This window comes from the organism of the source record quoted next, unplaced genomic scaffold, assembly GCF_019419815.1.
Source record: "Pyrus x bretschneideri cultivar Hongxiangsu unplaced genomic scaffold, Pyrus_bretschneideri_v1 Contig1, whole genome shotgun sequence".
Taxonomy (NCBI): Eukaryota; Viridiplantae; Streptophyta; class Magnoliopsida; order Rosales; family Rosaceae; genus Pyrus; species Pyrus x bretschneideri.
The window spans coordinates 11,037,316-11,057,127 of record NW_025999390.1 but is presented as its reverse complement, the minus strand read 5'-3'; the positions used below and the strand labels follow the sequence as shown (position 1 = coordinate 11,057,127).

Below are 19,812 nucleotides of genomic sequence, written 5' to 3'. Positions count from 1 at the left end.
TAAGTTGTTGTAAAGACGGTAATAGAGCCGATGGCCTGGAGCCTGTAAGCCTATCCGTTTTAGTGAGATAGACAAACTTTAGACACGTCCTGCCTAGTGGAGGAAAAGTTTCCAGTAACGGGGATATATCCCTTCTCCTTGCTTCTCACATTTATTAAGTAAAATATCACGTGACGAGTATGACGGTAGCTAAGCAAATGCACCTTGCTGCAGTTAAGTTTTTCTTGTCAAAATAAACTCGACTTCTTGCACGCGCTGTTGCTGTATATACCACTGTTTCTCTCACATGTTTGGCAGGTGTAAAGCGACCACGAATGGAAAGGGAAGAAGAGAAATAAAAAATAGAAAAAAATGAGTGAAATATCTATCAGACAGGCCATCACTGCGAGAGGAGAGACAGGTGTGAATTTCCATTTGGAGTGCTTGGGAATAATCTACGGGTCCTAGTTTCGGTTTACGATTTATCATATCTCTTGTTGTTTAGGTTGATTTGGCATGCAACATAACAAAGGTGTACGTCCTCTGTCAATTGTCCCCCTTACTCCCAATAATGGCACTACTTTTTAACTTCATTTTATTTTTATGAGGGGATTGGTACTATTTGGATTTTGGAATGATCGACCTCGTTGAAACTTTGATGTGAGATCTGTCAAAATTGGACGGTCTAATTCTGTATCAATTTATTTTTAGCTGGAACAACTCACAAACAAACAAATATTGTAAGAACCGTCGCAGTGCCAGTACTATATAGGGATGGTGAATAGGTGTCCATGGAACTCTATATATCGGTTATCACCATTACAAGCACAAATATCATCAATCACCACCCCAGTCTACACTTCAATGGATATCCATTTAACTGAATAGGTATCCATTTAAACTGTTTGCCTATTGGTGCATGTATAGACTATATTCTTATATTTTTATATTTAAATGGACATATATGAATATACTTATTTGGAACATGAAACTATATTCTTATATTGAAATTACAAATGGGATCTTAAAAGTATTCACACATACATAGCAAATGAACCTTAATTATCGTTAAATCTTAAAAAAGCATAGCCTCTCAAATCATACCAATGTTCACTCCACAGTACTGTGGTCATATTCATCAATTTTTGAGAAGTTTTTTGTGTATTAGAAAAATAGCTACGTGATTTAACAAATATATACGTCTTATAAGACGAGTAGATGATAAATTTGATATATTCTACTTATTAAAGTATGTTAACAGAAAAATACATGTGTTATATTTTGAATGGAATAATTAATGTGCTCGATCAACCTCCATCTTGCCATGATTTTCTCCCTTGATTTAACTTTTATTTGTTCCACTTTCCTAGTGTTTTGTATGTTACATTTGATGTTTTGCACCTCATTTAAATATGAAAATACTATCACTTTCCACTTATATTCTTAACACAAAAACCCCGTGAAATTCCATTAATTAATTCATATACTAAGTGAGATCATCATCATAAGTTTAATTACTCGCTTATTCATGACTTAAAAAAAAAAAAAAAGTCTTAAATGAAGAAATTTATCTACAATTGAGTATCATTATAGTGGTATATCAAACTAACCACACATAACTATGTGTAAGTGCTAACGTATAACATTCTTGTTATCAGCATTTTTTTTTCTCCTCAAGTAACTTGAACATATATTGAATTGCATACCTGGACAGAATTACACGGGATTAAATTTGTGATAAGACTTTGTAATAAATCATCCGTGCAAATATAAATGGTCGGATTCCCATGTCATTCGAAAGAACGTCACATCATCACCTTCTCGCAGATGAACCTAATTCTACTACGATTTCAATTTTTAGTTGGAAGTTGGATTGCCGGCTCTCTCATTTTCATACTCTTTTATGTTATTTTGTTTGTGTGATCACGATTAAATCACGTCAACATTTTATATTCCTATTACATTTTATTTTATTATTTTTATGAAAAATTAATATAAAATATTGACGTGATTTAATCGTGATCACATATCATAGAAGGATATAGGAAGAGTATAGAAACTGAAAGGGCAGACAATCCACCTTCTTTCAATTACTGCTTTGGGCAATAATTCCCATCCGCCAAGAAAATGTTATTTTCCTTTCTAGGCCCTGCAGTCATGATCTAAATGATCAGATCTCACGAAGATCACAATTTGTGGAACATGCATAGAAAATGTTATTTTCCTTTCTAGGCCCTGCAGTCATGATCTAAATGATCAGATCTCACGAAGATCACAATTTGTGGAACATGCATGTAGCTATATTGAAGTCCTTACCTTATTCCCCTTCGCCAAACAAAGTCAACGCACGTAACAGGGTTGGCTGTTAATGCAATTAACCAGCCCATGCATATGCATACTCAATACGACCAGTAGCCTCCAATCTATATTCCATGGAGAGTACTGAGGGGACCTAATTGGGTGCACATGTTTTGCTTTGAATTCTCGTTAATAAATTAAAGTATTTCTTACCAAATATCAAAGAGGCAGGGGAAGAAGTTCTCTTCAATGTACATTCTATGTCCCACGTTAGAGAAAAATTATTATGTAATACTAGAACAAAATTATGTGGTAGAACCAATCTACATAATCATATAAGTACTATTTAGATAAAAATTAAGATGTTCACATATATTAATTGTAATATATGGACTGGTTATACCAGTGTTCAAATATATACTAGCCAATAATCATATGGTTAAACTGACTATGTTACATAATGACGTGACATGAGTGTTTCACTCAAGCGTTTCTCATCTAATAATTGATTTAGCTTTAGTTTTCAATTTGGTATCATTTCAATTGTCATCTAAGATGCTTAATAAAATCTTCTTATTAGCATTAGTACCAATTCCAATAGAAAATGCTAGTAAACTTTTCATTTCAATTTTTGAACTTCTTATCATGCCATGTGTACTTCACTAACAAGCTAAACTAAGATTTTAGATGAAATTGTTGATGTTGTCCCTCAACTTTAACTGAATTAGACCAATGGTCCATCAACTAAAAATTCGTGAACATTGGTCTCTTTACTTATCAAAACGTGCAGCTATGGTTCTTTTCATCAATTTCATTAGAACTTACGTCAAAATGAGTCACGTGGCACGTAAGGCTAAATCAAGGGGCAAATATGAAAAACCAAATGAGAAAATTGTAGCAATAGTCCCTTAACTTTAACCCAATTAGAGCAATGGTCTCTCAACTTTAACCCAATTGTAGAAATGGTCCTTCCATCATGACTCATTTTGATAGAAGTTCTAATGAAGTTGACGAAAAGAATCATAGCTACACGTTTTGATGAGTTAATGAACTAATGGTCATGAATTTTTGGTTGAGAGACCAATGCTGTAATTTGGTTAAATTTGGAAATTACAATAATTTTCTCAAGATTTTAATTATATCCACTATTTTTCTTCCTTTATTAGTATAATTAAAATTTAGCTTGTGAACCAAAAAATTAGTAAATTTTTAGTTTTGCGTGCTAGTGGAATATACATAGCGTGAGTATAAGTGAGAATGTCAAAATGAGAAGGTAAGTGAGAATATTGTTAGCACTTCTCGGTCACAAGTTAACTTGACAGTTATGTATAGACATATACTCCACATTGTAATAAGTGAAAGGAGTTGGCTTAATAAGTGTATTAGATTGTGTTTCCACCACACTGAAATGTTTCTTGAGTGTTGGGCACAATGCAAATTTCAAGAAAACAAAAAGGAGTTGACTTGTTAAGCTTAAAAAAAAAAATCAAAAAATATTTTAAATTAAACTGTTTAGCATAATTGAAAGTCGTAGATAGCCAAATTAAACTGTTTAGAATTTGGATTATTTAACTAGCTACAATAACACTAATATTGTTGGAGATCCTCTAAATCTTGAATTATGAAACTAGCTTTGCTAATGCCGATCGACTCCAACAACATCAAGCCAAGTAACCAACCAACAAGAAAAAGATATATGAGTGAGGCCAGTACATTTACACTTTAATTTTTCGCACTCCGTTGCTTTTGAAGCCTCATACATGTTTCCTTATGGAGTCTTTTTCACGATTGCGGACGGCAGACAAAAGATTTGCAAGGCACTTAATTATATAATTAGTAGCACAATACCAATTAAGAAATATAAACTGGCATAGAACTCTTGTTCTTTCCAATATCTATTCATGTGCTGCACATACATAAGAGTTGACAGCTAGCTTCCAATTATATGTGATGAAAAATCCTTTTCTTTTATGTAAATATGAAATTGAGTTAATAAGAAAATTACGACTGAGATATACAAATTAATAAACAAATAATATTAAAAGTGAGTTCAAACTATAAAAACATCGCTGCTGCTGCATGCCAATCATTGCACATTGTTACGTTGTATTATGGAAATTTTAGTAGGGAGCATTTATACTCACCATCATTTAGTGTGGTGTATACTCATCACCTTATTTATCACTGTTAGATGAGTTTGAATTTCGAGATTCGTATAATGGATAAGTACAAATCTCAAAATTCAAACACATCTAACGATGATAAATATGGTGGTGACCATACACCACACTAAATGATGATGAGCAAAAATGCATTTAATTTTAGTATACTATTTGTTCTGTCTAATAGTTTCATATATATATATATATTTATTTATATTTTTGCACGGAAAAAAGAAAGAAAGAAGCGTATAGTGAATCATTGTGTGCGTTCCAAAGGAAAAAGGGTAGGCAAGAAAGGTGGTAGTCTGGTTGAGATAAAACTGGTCCCTCCATGAAGTTCTTTATGATTACAGAAGGTAATGGCTTCTTTATATTTGACCATAAAAACACATATAAAGTGGCCCATTGTTATTTTTTCAAAAGAAGCAGGTATCTTTTACCAATCGAGTCTGCGCCTAATACCGTAGTGACATGGTACTAGCCTACTAGGTGCAACAAATATGGGATACGACATATCCATAATTCAATAAATAATTTTAAACTAACCGTTCTTTTGGGTTCCACCAATAGGATTGTTCTATTGGTCATCTTGTCACGAAGAAATTTTTAAATCTAAGGATTGAGAGAATATGAATTCTTGACACCGAGTAACAACCAAAGAGAACAAAAATATAATGCCAATATTATAAGATCATATAATCCACTAATGGTAAATATTTAGCTTTTTTAACGTGGTCACAGCTTTTTTTTTTTATTTTTTTTTATTATTTTTTTTTTATCTTAACTAGTTACTGAAATAATATAATTCCTCGATCTCCCATTTTGTAAAACTTTCAGTTATAATGCTATCAAATAAGGTGGGCAACTGGGTTTCAAAAAAAAAAAAAAAAAAAAAAAGGTGGGCAACTTTCCGAGCAACCCGAATAACCTGAACATTGCATGTCTCGATTGGTAGGATTCGAGTTTTTTCAAGATTCTATTTGAGCAGCCGAAATTTCGCATCAGTGTCAAATTCCATATGTTTGACTCATGGAAGTAAACTAAAATCGAGTATTTTTATTTGTGTTGTATCCTTATTGGCCATCACCAAACATCTTCCTCCCATACAGTGGCGGACGCCCCGCGCCGGCCCCCGGGGGGGGGATGGTGGTTGGGGGGGGGTTGTGTGTGTGTGTTTGGGGAAGGAGGTGCTGATCCTCCGAATTTCGGTAAATGTTCATGGATACCTTATATGATGTCATTTTGAAGATTAAAGTTGGATTCATACATGCCCTCCAATGGTTTGATAAAATGTCTGAAAGAAGAGTGAATGAAATGGTGATCTTAGTGAATAACAAAGCATCATCATTTTTGGACAAACATATTAATGGGATGCAATGATATCAAACATTGTTAGTGTGTTTCTTTGTTAAGCATTCATATGAGAGCAGTCTTGAAACATGTTAGTTACCCTCGCAAATGAGGCATTAACAGGAGTGCAGTATGCCTTTTCAAATGACTTGCTTATCAAAACTCAATAAAATGACAATATGCATGCTATTTTTGGTAAAAAAAAATTTGCGCACACTATTCTTACTGACCCCCTAACATTATTTCCTGGATCTGCCACTGCTCCCATAAACAATTCAATTACCTTCTTCAATTATTTAAAATTTGAAGTAAAAAGGATAAATAATTATTTGTGAAAATAAAAAGGGTGTAGATTGTCCCAAATTTGAATGCATGGGCCCATATCTTGAAATATTTGGAGCGCTTTTGTCTTTCCTTGGAAGTTCTGAAATTGTCTCAGTTTTGGCATTTAGGGCACACGGGGTCCTTCTGGACCAGGGCTCTTCTGGACTACTGCTGCTGGAAAAGTATGGTTGAACCTGTAATTACCATAGAGTGCATGCATTTTCTATCTAATGGACGTATTAATTATAGAAGTTTGACCCAAAGAAAAGCTCATTTACCTACACTGATTGTCGGTTTCACAGTTCCACTCATTATCTTGAGGAAATTAAAAGTGGATTAAATATTCCAACCTTACTGTGGCATGCGTTACCTCTATCATAAAAAAGATAGGAGGAAGATCCAGTATTTTCCATAATTTCCCGAAGTATCTTCCTCCCAGGCCTCAAATGAAAATTTCAGTTCCTCCAAATGATTATTTTATTCTAGGAAAACAAAAACTTGAAGCACAGGCAATCGATGATACGAGAAGACGTGCACGAGAAGCTTTAGGTACAAGAATTTGCTAAGATTATTAGTCGACTCGTGTGTGCAACTAACCCTAATATTGTCCTTTTAAGTGATATTTTTTTCTATTTAGAATTACTAAAATCATGTGATCAGCTACGTACTAATATTGCATACCCTATCTGCAGCTAAGAGGATCGGGTAGGAGAATAGGACGTAGGAGCCAACAGAGAATGTAGATTTAACTTTGAATTAATGATACGCAGCCGACCATGTGAAATGCATTGCGTATATTCTGGCACATAGAGAGACTAAAGTTAGAGTACCAGCCCCATAATTTAGGCTTCAGAAAACAGAAAAGTAAGATATGATGGCACATAAAGCCATGTTTAGATCATTTCAGGTGCCCTCCTCTTGCCCCCCACCCCCTCTCTCTCTTTCATTTTCCAACCTCGTGAGCTTTTGTTTTTCCCAGTCTGGAGGTTAGGTTACACAAACCAATGGGGCTTAAAGTGCATGTAAACCTCTCTTTAGTCTTTATGCATAACCATCATAACCCTTCAAAACAAAGACTCCTCATTCCCGCAAACGGGTCATACAAACTTTTACACGTGTCAGATCAAAATTGAGAATAAATTATGACGTGGCATATGAACAATTTACTTTTACCATAACATCTGAATTTGTTATTCATACTATCAATCGCATAGCGTAAACTCGTTCTCCATCCTATCATACCTCATAACGCGTAGATTAAGTATTGTGTGTGTTGTGTGAATTAGTGTTCCAATACCATACAATAACTACGAGAAAAGTTGGTGTAGAATTTGATCAGCGGGTAAGGTGCAAGGAAGGTATATTCTTATAGGCCCAGAAATTTTCCAAATAGATGATAAGAGAAGACTAGTCAGCCCAGATGATAGAAATGGCTCACAAAAAAGAGTGAATTGCCAGTAAAAGCAACCACGCGTAGGGACCATTGGGACCCCTCAAATTATCCAATTGAGAACCCTCAAATGATTGATTGTCCCAGTTCCAGACCCCTTCCGCACCTTCATCCTCAGTTCATTGAATAAAAAATCATATAGATTTTTTAGCTTCATTATTGCAATGCCTAGTATTATTTGGGGTTGAAGGGGAAGACCCAACAAACAAATTGACAACCCGAAAAGATTATCGCCAATTAAGAATCTCCAACCTCGAAAATTCAATGATCAAGATTTAACGACAAAAATCTCAAAATATAAGATCCTACAAAACATACTAAAAAAAATCTCCATCTTTGTTACATTAGGGTTTGAAATTTGAATGCATTAATTCTGCATGTGGGTTTGTGGTCTCAAAGTATGAGAGTGGACCACTATAATTGGCAAGTGTGATAGCTTCATTGACATTTGACATTCCATGCATGCAAGATGTACCAAGAGACAAAAAAAAAACCATCGTGTAACTGGCCTACCATTGCTTCATACGGGAAACGATCCAATTATTTTTATTGAACATATTTTCTGACTCCATTTTTGCGGATGCATTAGGAAATAGAAGAGCTGATTACATTATTGTTAATCATCTCAAAAATCACGATCAATGACCAAACCAAAGCATCAGCTAACTCTTTATTGTTTTGATAGAATTAATTATCTTCAACACTTGCTTGTTAATTATAACTTTCTATCTTATTGTACTTTTGATGGTTGCGTTACAGTATTTCTGACTTGATTAATACAATACTTAAGTAATGCATTAAACAAACTGCAGTCTCGTTGGGATAATCTTGAAAATTCATTCAAGAATAATAGATTTAATGGATGGAGTTGACCTGAAGAAGGTTGAAGAGAAGATGAATAGTGCATCTGGTGCAGAACTGAAGGTACTTTTCTTTTTATCTGAGGGGTGTATCACTAAGAGAAGTTTTGTCTGCTGTATCAAATCTTTTATGCTCTTTTTTTCCCCATAGTGCAGGCCGTTTGCACAGAAGCTGGCATGTTTGCTTTGAGGGAGAGACGGGTTCATGTAACGCAGGAAGATTTTGAGATTGCAGTTGGCAAGGTAATGATGGAGGTAACCAAGAAGAACATGTCGTCGTGCAAGATGTACAAGTAAAGTATGTTATCATGGTGTTTATTGAGCCAATGCAAGGCGTGTCTTTAACGTTTAGAAATTAGAACGCCAGTGAATATTATGAGGATACTTGCAGGCATGCAATACTAGTACAAAAAACACTTTGCGTGACGGAGGTCCTTCGTCGCGCAAAGTCAAAAAAACGTCGCGCAAAAATTAGCACAATGAACCTTCATCACGCATAAGTCGTCGTGCCAAGGCAATGACAGTAGGGTTTGCGCGATGAAGAAGTGACCTACGTCGCATTAAGTGGTTTTGCGCGACGTAGATCACTTCTTCGTCGCGCAAACCCTTTTTTTTTTTTTTGGCAATTTTTATTTATTTAATTTTTGATAAATATTGTAATTAAATTCTAAACAATAATTAATAAACCAAGAAAAAATATTTAATTATAAAAGATATGAAAATGTACATACAATATGTCTGAACAAAAAAGAAAAAACTACAAGTCTTCTAAGTTTAATACATCATGCTACTAGGTATCAGCTAGGCAAAGTGGCTGGGAAGTCGAAGGTGGAGCAAGATCAGGTGCTGTCATCGGGATTTGGAGGCCGAACATCTTTAAGACCTGTACAATCACACTCATCTTCTCGTTCTGGGCCCTTATCTGCTCATCATAGGCACTCAGCTGCTCACCCTGGGCCCTCATCTGCTCGCTTTGGGCCCTCATCTGCTCCCTGGGCTGCAAGCTAACCTTTTAGGGTTGTCACTTCCTCCTTCAGGGCATTGACCTCTCCTGTGGATGATCTGGAAGATGAGGCACCCGTCTCACGAACCCTGCCTTCCTCATACATCGAACAACTTTGCCATGACACCGAACTTTTGATCCAGGACCTAAATCACGATATGAAGGCTTGCATCCTCGTGTACAATGACGTCCTCAATCGGGGTCTCCGGGGGAAGCTGCGATGTTGCTTCTTGGAGAACAACAATGCGCTTATTCACCATAGAACAAAGAACAAGCAATGGCTGAATACATCGCAAAGGTGAAGCAGCTGCAACAACAAGAAGTAGCCTCCACATAGATCATACAACATTAATGGAGTTCTATATCTATATCTTAAACATTACCCAAGTGTTTCAAACTTTCAAGAAGAAAACACATACCAGAATGTAATAAACCAATAATTTTCAATTTCCACGGCTTCTGCTTTATAATTAAGTCATGATTTAAAGGTGTCAAAATGCTTGTGTAGTCATCCTCACAAGATTAAGGAATGGAATGCACAAGTATAAAAGTATTAAGCGAGAAAGTATATAACCTAACTAAATCAGGGCGGCTATGGAATTGTCTCAAAAATTGCAGCCTAGTATCAAAGTGAGAACAAACATCTAGTTTATTTTCATTACCAATGAACACACCATGTTTAATCAAGTGAAATGTTCATCTAACTGTAAATGTGGACAAGGAAATGCTCAACTGATAAAACAAAATGGAATTTGGGGTATGCCTATGTGTATCGAGTAGCTAAACATTTTCTATACATTTCCTCCAAGCATTTGAGTCAAATACTGTAAATTCTAACAAGAAAATGACACACATAATATTATATTTAGAAAGAAAAAAATTGAGGACATTCAAAGAAGAAAATAGTGAAGGAATAGAACCAAGTCCTTGAGCAATATGCTAACCTGGGTCAATACCTGTTGGCTGGCTGGGAATTGAAAATCTATACCTAAATTGCTTCAAACTGCAAACAAGAAACAACAATGAAATTCTTAAACCCTGAAATTCAACCCATTTCCTAATAATTTATCCCAAATAAAAACCCTGATTCAATCCCCATTTCAACCATTCACAAATTTTTAAACCCTGAATACCATCCCATGCCGTAATAATTTATCCCAAATTAAAACCCTAAATTCTAAAATTCATCTCAATTCGCAATCAAAATCCTTAATTTCACAATTTCATAATTTGTAATTAGACTTACTTCAAGGAGAGAGACGAGCATGACGAAGGGGTGGTGGCTGAGAAAAAACTGGTGCAAACAAAAACATTTTAGTAGCGTGATGAGAAAAAAAAAATGGTGCAAACAAAAGCATCCAATTCCCTAATAGAATGACACATTAATAGTTGGAACACACCTCACAACTAGCAAAATAGTCGAAAGATGATTTACCAATACCAGAAAAATATTATGCATAAGTACAAAATTCATAACCCGAACAATCACGAAACCTAGCATTGGATATGAGGCATGAGAATGGATTAGTCGGAGATAGAACGACGATTGGAATAAATATTTTCATCACAAAATTGAAATTCTAGAAAAACCCTTTCCAGTTACAATAGCAAAACTTCCAACTAAAACCCTAATCATTCTTCTTCTTCTTCTCCATCATTCCCCCCCTCTAGCAAAACCCTCCCAAATCCTACAAAACAATTTGAACCCCTAATTTGAATTGCATTGATACATTGCTTAAAATTCACAAATTTGCACAAACCCTTATTCTTCTTCTTTGTCTTCTTCTTGTTCCAACCACCCAAAGCTAGTTATCGCAACATGTAAACCGCCGATACTCAAACAAGGGAAGAAAACGAAAAGGTTCCTTTTTATGCACTACAACACTAGATAGCTCCAATTACGTCCCAAAGACTGCGAAAGACATTCGGAGATATGGTGCTTATAAATGTTTTACTACATTCAGCCCCATACCAAACAATTATAGTGCTCAGCTCTAATGTTAACGTAACTTTTTTCATACAAGCATAAAACGTTTTACCAGCTGCTAACCAATTCTACACGCATACTTGTTGATGTTTTTGGGGCATCGTTCAAATTAATCTCAAACAATTTATCAAGGAACAAATAGCATAAAAATCCCCAAATTAACAATTCACAGAAATATTGTATTGTACGTACCATCTGAGATAACAACATTTCCTACAGCACTGAAAGCCCCACTGCATTTAGAACATCAGAGACTCTAATTTGTTGCCTTTCCAAGCCTCAATTAAATTACACAAATGCAATTAACTTATTTTTAATTTGGATGTGGGAACATCTGAATGCAAAAACCTTTTGCAAGTAAAAGGCAAATGCTAGAATCTCAGTTCCCATCTTCTTATTGGCAACGTACAACACTAATTATGCTATCGAAATAAGTGAATCAGATACTCTAATTTGTTGCCTTTCTAATCACCCAATCGTTTAAAAACCCAAATCAACACAAAAAATTCAGAAATTATGTATTAAAAAAAAAAAAAAAAAAAAAAAGGCTCAGAGTGTAAAGTCGGCATCAACAAGCACAAAAAGCGGAGCTCTCAAAACATCAAAACATCACAGGCCAATTTCAATAATGATACAAGATCAAAACATCACAGGCCAATTTCAAAATGATATGACAAAATCAAAGTGACACCATCAGCAATTTCCAATAATTCACATAAACCCTAGATAAAATATTCCCAATTTGCCATTGGGTTTTAGGGAAATGGAGAAAATCGATAGAAAGAGTGAGAGAGATTGAGATTTACCGGCTGGCGCAGTCCTTGAGAAACTGCTTAGCCTTCTCGCACTTCCTGACGAACTTTCCAGGCTCCACCTCCTTAGTCTTGCACTGCGTCTTCACCACCTTCCTCGTCAAGAGGATGAGGAGGAAGGCTACGGAGTGAGATAAAGGGAAGAAAGACCGGAGGAAGGCTACAGAGTGAGAAAGAGGGCGAGATGTGCGAGAGGGAAGAGAGAAACTGAGTGAGATATGGGATCCTGCTAGGTTATTAAACTTTTGTACTAAGTGAGGATATTTATAACTTATCATAGTTGATAATAGCCCTTAAGAGTAGTTGGCTATGTTTTATGGTTTTTGTGTCTGTTCTGTTTGGTTTGAAGTTTGCACTTTTTATAGACGTTCTAATAAAACCAGTTATTGTTTTACCTAAAAAATATATTATAATTATATAACAAAAAGTGCATTGCCAATCAATGGCTTTCGTTTATATTGTGTTGTGAAAATAATTTGAGAATGAGAGAGAGGGGCCTGCTATACTTGTGAATTCTCCTTGTCACATCTCGACCTGGGGTCCACCACATCCCGGGCCCGCTCCACCACTGTAGCACGATATTGTCTGCTTTGGGCCCTGACCATGCCCTTATGGTTTTGTTTCTGGGAACTCACACGAGAACTTCCCAACGGATCACCTATCATGGGAGTGCTCTCGCGCGCTACTCACTTAACTTCGAAGTTCCTACGGAACTCGAAGCCAATGAACTCCCAAAAGGCCTCGTGCTAGGTAGAGATAAGAATATACATATAAGGATCACTCTCCTGGGCGATGTGGGATCTTACAATCCACCCCCCTTTAGGGGCCCGACGTCCTCGTCGGCACACCACGGCCAGGGTTAGGCTCTGATACCAAATTGTCACATCCCAGCCTGGGGTCCACCACATCCCGGGCCCACTCCACTACGGTAGCACGATATTGTCCGCTTTGGGCCCCGACCATGCCTTCACGGTTTTGTTTATGGAAACTTACACGAGAACTTCCCAATGGGTTACCCATCATGGGAGTGTTCTCGCGCGCTACTCGCTTAACTTCAGAGTTCCTACAAAATCCGAAGCCAGTGAGCTTCCAAAAAGCCTCATGCTAGGTAGAGATGAGAATATACATATAAGGATCGCCAGTGAGCTCCTAAAAAGCCTCGTGCTAGGTAGAGATGAGAATATACATATAAGGATCACTTCCCTGGACGATGTGGGATCTTACACTCCTACTTAGACTTTACTTGCCTCCAAGTAATACAAATCATAATGTAATTAGATCTCCCAAATTGTAATAGATTTCTATTTCTAGTTTACACACAATCACAATCACATTCTTATTATTATTATTATTTTTAAAAAAAAGATATTATCTAAGGGTTGGCTTAGCCTCACAATGGGCTAGTAATAATGTCGTTCAAATTTACCTTTGGCGAGAATCGAACCTAAGACCTCTCACTTACAAATGAAGATGAATATCATTAGACCGTAGTACGAAGTGGCACAGTCACATTCTTATTACAATACTATTTACAATATGTACTTAATTATTATTATTTTTGGATAAGATACGTTATTAATCAGCAAGAGATAGTACATATGATAGCAGAAGCCAGAAACCATCCATACACAAGTGAATATTATAAATCAAAGTTGCACTTAAGAAAAGAATTATCATCATGGAACATAAAATACAAAAAAATGCATTAGCATCAACATATGACACAGTTTTAAAGGAGGGTTAATGCTACAACCGTGTTAAGAAAAGTTAGAAATTGCATGGAATAAAACTTAACACTAGTTGTTACGTTTTTTAAAAAATAAAAAAGAAAACTGGTTTTTTTTCTTTTAATTATTTTCCAACGATTTTCCAGCATTGATTATTAATTAAAGAGTGAAGATTTTTCGGTTTTTCAAAACGACAAGATAAAGAGTGGAGATTTTCGCCAAAACAAGAAATTGCATGGAATAAAAAAATAAATAATTGAGAGAATTTTGTCAACGAAAAAAAGGAAAGAGGGAATTGAACCGACTCCAGCAAAAGATCGCTATAAATTGGGAGTGCATCCCTCCCTCTTGTAAAATTCAAAATCTTCGTCTGCTAACTTTCTCGTTGGCGTCTTACTTCTTATTCTCTCTCATATCTCACGACTCCCTACCTCGAACCTGATGGTAAGTTTCTCTCTGTCTCGCTCAGACGATAGATCAATTTCTTTCTGGCAAGATTGTTGATTACGAATTTTTGTTGTTGTAGGCTTCTGGCAAGCTTGTTGATTACGATCCATTACGCGCTGTGTATGTCAATTATCCACCATCACATGAAGAAACTGGTAAATTTCTGTTTCATGCTGTTATTTTTGGGAATATGTTTCTCTAAAGAATTTGATTGACTAGAATATTTAAATTGTGGTGTAGTACTTTTAGCAAACGAAAAGGGGCCAAAAAGATTTGTTTTGAAACTTATAAAAACTCGTATTCTCTTGTTGACCTTAAAAACTACTTAGCTTATGTTCAATTGCTCCAACCAATAGTGTAATTTTGGGTCCATACACTTATATAACATGATGAAGCAATTTGGAGTTTGAATTAGAGTTTGTCAACGAACACCCTTCTTGATGTTAAATTAGGATTCGTCGACAAATACCGTGTCAATTAGGGTTTCAATTAGGGCTTTTCGACAAACACCTTTCTCGATGTTGAATTGGTTTGTCGATGAACACCGTGTCAATTTAGGATTTCAATTAGGGCTTTTCGACGGACTCCCTTCTTGATGTTGAATTAGTGTTCTTGCATATATGACTGACAAAATTTAGCAAAAGAAAAAAATAGTACATAAATATTTTTTATGATCAATAGGATTTGTTCCAATCTTACGAGAAAAACCAAGTAAATTGAAGGTTCTATGAAGGACACTTTATGCATATTACTCGTTTTTAACTAGTTGGAGTTTGAGATTTTTATCTGCCTCTTTATATTCATATACATAGATTAATTTGATAATCTGTAAATTAATGATTTACACATAAATATATATGTACATATTGATCAGACTTGAGGAGGGAGGCTGCTGGTGATAATACTCATAGGAGAATTAGTGCTTCGCAGCATTTCACAACTGCCAAGAGGACTACAGAGTCAAATGATGAAGTGACTTATGTGGCTAGGAAAAAGGTGGTCTATCGTGACTATGGACCTCCTGGTGGCGGCGGTATTTGGTCAAGACGAAAGGAGCGAAAGGAGTATTTTGCGAAGCTTAGGGCTAAAGGATTGCTCGAAAATCTTGGGTTTAAAATTTGCGAGGAACCTTTTGCTGAGAAATATGAAGCCAAGTATACCGCTTGGTTGGAGTGTGCCAAGAAAATTGTCAACAAAAGTGGACGTCAAGAAACTTGTGGGATTTTGGAGACGTCGATCGAAAGTAGTTCTTGAGGAGGGAGGCTGCTAGATTACATTAATAATATAGTATCAAACGATACATTTTTATTAATTTGAACTGGAAGGCTTGATGTTTTGAGTTTGGTAGATTTTGAAGAATTAATGTTGTCAAGAATTTATGGTTAGTTGATATTTGTTGTGTTGGCAATGGCATGGAAAACAAGTTTGTTTTGACATTTTGGGATTTTATTGTTAGCTGAAAAAATGTGTCCCCAATCATGACCTATACACATTCTCACATCTTATAGCAATGCCGTTCACCTATGATCCTCATTTTGAGGACCTTGTGAAATTCTCCTTAATATAAGTCATCGGATTAATCTAACAGTAGATTAATTTATAAGCTTAAATCATTTATCTTATACCTAATCAAAACACTCATTTGCAAAAATATAAAATAAAATAAAAACTAGAAAGGCAAGCGGCGTTCAAGCCGTGTTTGGACTTCCAGCGGCAAAGCTTCTTTCGATGCGCGCAAAACTTTTCATGTGGCGAAATCAAAATCTATTATCACATCTTGGTTCACACGTTCAAGCAGATGTTTGAACAAACTGATTACAATTTTTTTAATCAACTGCAACATCCCAAATTGAAGAATCAAGTTGAGAGGACGTTAAAGAAAGCATACAATCGCTCACTATTTCAGAACAATCTAAATTAATAGAAGCTGCAATTAACAATCAGGAAAGCCACAAGGAAAATTCCTTTGGAGAAGCTTGAAGAGAATTCAAATTTTCCGTTGACGGAGCAAAATATAAAGCATGTGCTGCTCTCCTTTTTCATACGCAAAAAAGTAAAAAAAAAAAAAAGTTATGGGAGAGGGAGATGGAGAACCTTTCTTCAAAGAGTAAACCCCGGTGAAAGACGGTTGCCTCTCTGCTGACTGGAAGATTTCACGCGTGAAACTTTCTGCTTTTATTTTCTTTAATTTCTCTTTTTCCTTTTAATTAGTTGCGGGCTCTTGTTTGTTTATGTATAAGTTATAACAGGGATAATTTTAGTTCTTAAGTTTATCTAGCACTAGCAGCATTGATCTTATATTACTCATTACGGTTCGAAACTTCTATTCTTTCCTCTAAGATCGTCTTACCCAAATCTAAAGTCATATGGTAATTGAATTAGATTATAATCATTTTAGAGTTTATTTGAAGAACCGTATGGACACATTATTATTTAACAAATACGTTTTGTATTATTTTAATCTTGTTCTGCTAAACAGATCCTTGTACAACTGAAATGGTGGAAGTTGGAAGGGAGGAGCACAAATCCCACACTTGCATTGGTAGCCAAAGATGTGTTGGCTATTCAAGTGTCAACAATGGTTAGTGAGAGTGCATTTAGCACTAGAAAAGAGTAATTTACCCCTTAGATCATCTCTCACTCTTAAAACAGTGAAGTTATTGTTATGCCTCCAAAACTGGATAAAAATTGAAGACATTAGCAACCTTGAGCATGAAGTAAGTGCGTTTGAGCTCGGATTTTATCAAGAGTATGAAACCAATAATTGTTTTGTTTTCTATTCGTTAACATGCTTCTTTATTCTCTGTTGTAGAGCATCAAAAAGGAAAAGCAAATACTATAAGTACAACTACAAGTCCCTCAAGTAGAGTGAGGATCCCGAGAATCCTCAAATCACATCTGTTCATCGTACATCGTGCGGTCAGAAATCATTGTAATATTTTTATTTAAAATTGAATATAAATAGTACCTGACGAAAACTGGATGCATGATGCATGATAAATTGATGTGATTGGAGGATCTCCGGGATCCTCACAAAGAGGATCCGACGAGGATCCTTTGGCCCTCAAGTATTCTTGAAACTCAAACAACTCAAAAGAATAAAGGAATTGTGTTAATATCTCTAAACTCAAATTAATACACTATATGATTTAATCAATGAGGCCTTGAAACAAATGTGAGACGAGAATAAATTAGACCTGGCAATCGTGTCGTGTTTCTTGTGTTTGTGTCGTTTTTGTGACATACCCGATATCTTGACAGATCGTGTCGTATAACACCCGAATATGATCCGATCTAAAATCGACCCATTAATATTATCGGGTAATATAACCTAACTCGTTACTCATTAAAGATAATATTTTTTAAATCAATAATGAAAATGAAAAATATAATTTGACCCAAAAAAATGGAAAACATAATAATTAGTATATGCATATCACATTGTGACATAAATATTACTTTAAAACTACAAAAATAAAAAAAAATAAAACAAAAAAAAAACATTTGACTTTCAAGTATTACGTACCCCAAAATAAGAGCCTAATGAAAAAACATCATTACATTACTACAAAATACCAAATGTTCAAGGATATGCAAAATGAAGGGAGTTGCGTTTCAAGGTTGAGGACGCAATCACGAGCGTTTATATATATGCTTTCGCATTTTTTCAACTTGTAGATTAATGATTATGAGTTTTATTTATTTTAAACTCCCGTAAATATGCTATTCATGAGGTTTTGTATGGTTCTAAAATTTCAAATGGTGATGTACCCATCCTCCAAGCGTAGATCACGAGCATTTGCCTAATTTTTTTACATGTTTCACACTTGTAAATTAATTATTATAGTTTTTCAAAGTGTTTGGTAGTTTTACTTGATATTTTTATTTTTAATGTGTTTTGTAATTTTTAATTTCACTCTTTGCCTATGGTATACTATAAAATAAATAAATAAATAAATAAAACTTAAACTTTTAAAATTTATATAGAATAATAATACAATAGTACATATTTGATATACAATATATAGATATACATTATGTCTATTGTATTTTATAGTAAGTTTTTTTTTTATGAGTTTAAAAAATTAAAATCATCAAAATAACATTTTTCTTAACGTGTCGAAACGGGTTACCCACATGTCACCCTCATGTCAACCTGTTAAGGACCCATTATTAATGGGTTCTTATCGTGTGACCTAATAACAACCCGATTAGTTATTGTGTTGACCTGAAACCTCTTATTTTCGTGTCATTTACATGTCATGTTAACAGATCGTGTAATAAATTGCTAGGTGTAAATAAAATGATATTTTTATTTTCTTTCAGATTCAGTGAGGAATGATGCCGCTATGCTAGGGAGACAAAATTTGTAAACTAAATTATGTGTCACAAATAAGAATGAGCATGTTTATTAACGCTTAAGTAATAATTCAATCATCAATTTCCATGTCATCTAGTTTACAAAATTTTATCAATAAATTTAATCTCCCTAGTATTACTTTTTTATCTTTGTAACTTGTTATTGCTACTACATGGTTTGAGTAATAATATCTAACTTTGGACCCATGGACCAAAGAAAAGCAAAGGCTTATTAACAAAAATTTTACTAAAATAAAAAATTCGTGAATCCTTAGGAATCGGCCCGTTCTATTTACAAACCACAAATATGTCTAGTCCGATCCCTCCAATTGTGGGTTCAGTATAATTTATTTTTCATATTTTCAATACGGCCCACAAATTATGAGTTTATTTAAAATCTCATTAACATAAGCAAGAAAAATTTTAATTTTTTAAGTTAAAAAATATAATAACCAACATGGAAATAAATTAATATCAGATACTATGATAAAAAAAAAAAAATTGAAAATCAATGAAGTTTTAGTCAAGAACATTTGGTAGCTAATGATTGCAACCAAATTCTCGCTTTAGTTAATTAATTATCCAAAGCTATGAACTAAGATATGATATCCTAAAGTTGGATATGCTGCTCAAACAATACTAAGTTGGATGTGTTATGCTTCTCCCGTTGACCTTCAACACGCTGGGACCTTAGGAGTATCTGTATTCAGATAATTATACTATCTCTCGACTCAATGTTGTCTCAATCGAGTAACTATCACCTTTTTGATGATATCCTTAAGTTGGATATGCTGTTGGTGCTGCTTCCCTTCTCTTTCCAATACTGGTATAGATCTCTGACTTGGTTCCCAAGCAAACCTTAAGTCAGGTTACCCTTTTCTCAGCTCACCAAAATATTGCCTCAACCGGGTAAGTATTTGCTTTCTTGATACCCTTACGAATACTTACTTATTTTGGAATATTTTCTTTGCGCCAAAGTAAGTTCCTGTTTCCTATTGGAGGTTTTCCCCGCATAAAAGTGCGAGTACCTCCCTCCCTTCCTCTAAAATTCAAG

At 35.0% G+C, this 19,812-nt stretch overlaps 1 protein-coding gene across 1 annotated transcript; it reads left to right on the top strand.

The window, feature by feature from the left end:
* Positions 1 to 13,614: 13,614 nt before the first annotated feature.
* LOC125469580 lies at positions 13,615 to 15,835 on the top strand. The gene is made up of 3 exons (XM_048567057.1): positions 13,615 to 14,396; positions 14,479 to 14,554; positions 15,274 to 15,835. The coding sequence occupies exons 1-3, from the start codon at positions 14,394 to 14,396 to the stop codon at positions 15,651 to 15,653; spliced, it is 459 nt and encodes a 152-aa protein (XP_048423014.1). The 5' UTR covers positions 13,615 to 14,393; the 3' UTR covers positions 15,654 to 15,835.
* The last annotated feature ends 3,977 nt before the right edge of the window (positions 15,836 to 19,812 follow it).

Coding starts and splice junctions, on each gene's coding strand:
- LOC125469580 (XM_048567057.1), top strand. Junction 14,555..15,273: donor ACCATCACATGAAGAAACTG/GTAAATTTCTGT, acceptor CATATTGATCAG/ACTTGAGGAGGGAGGCTGCT.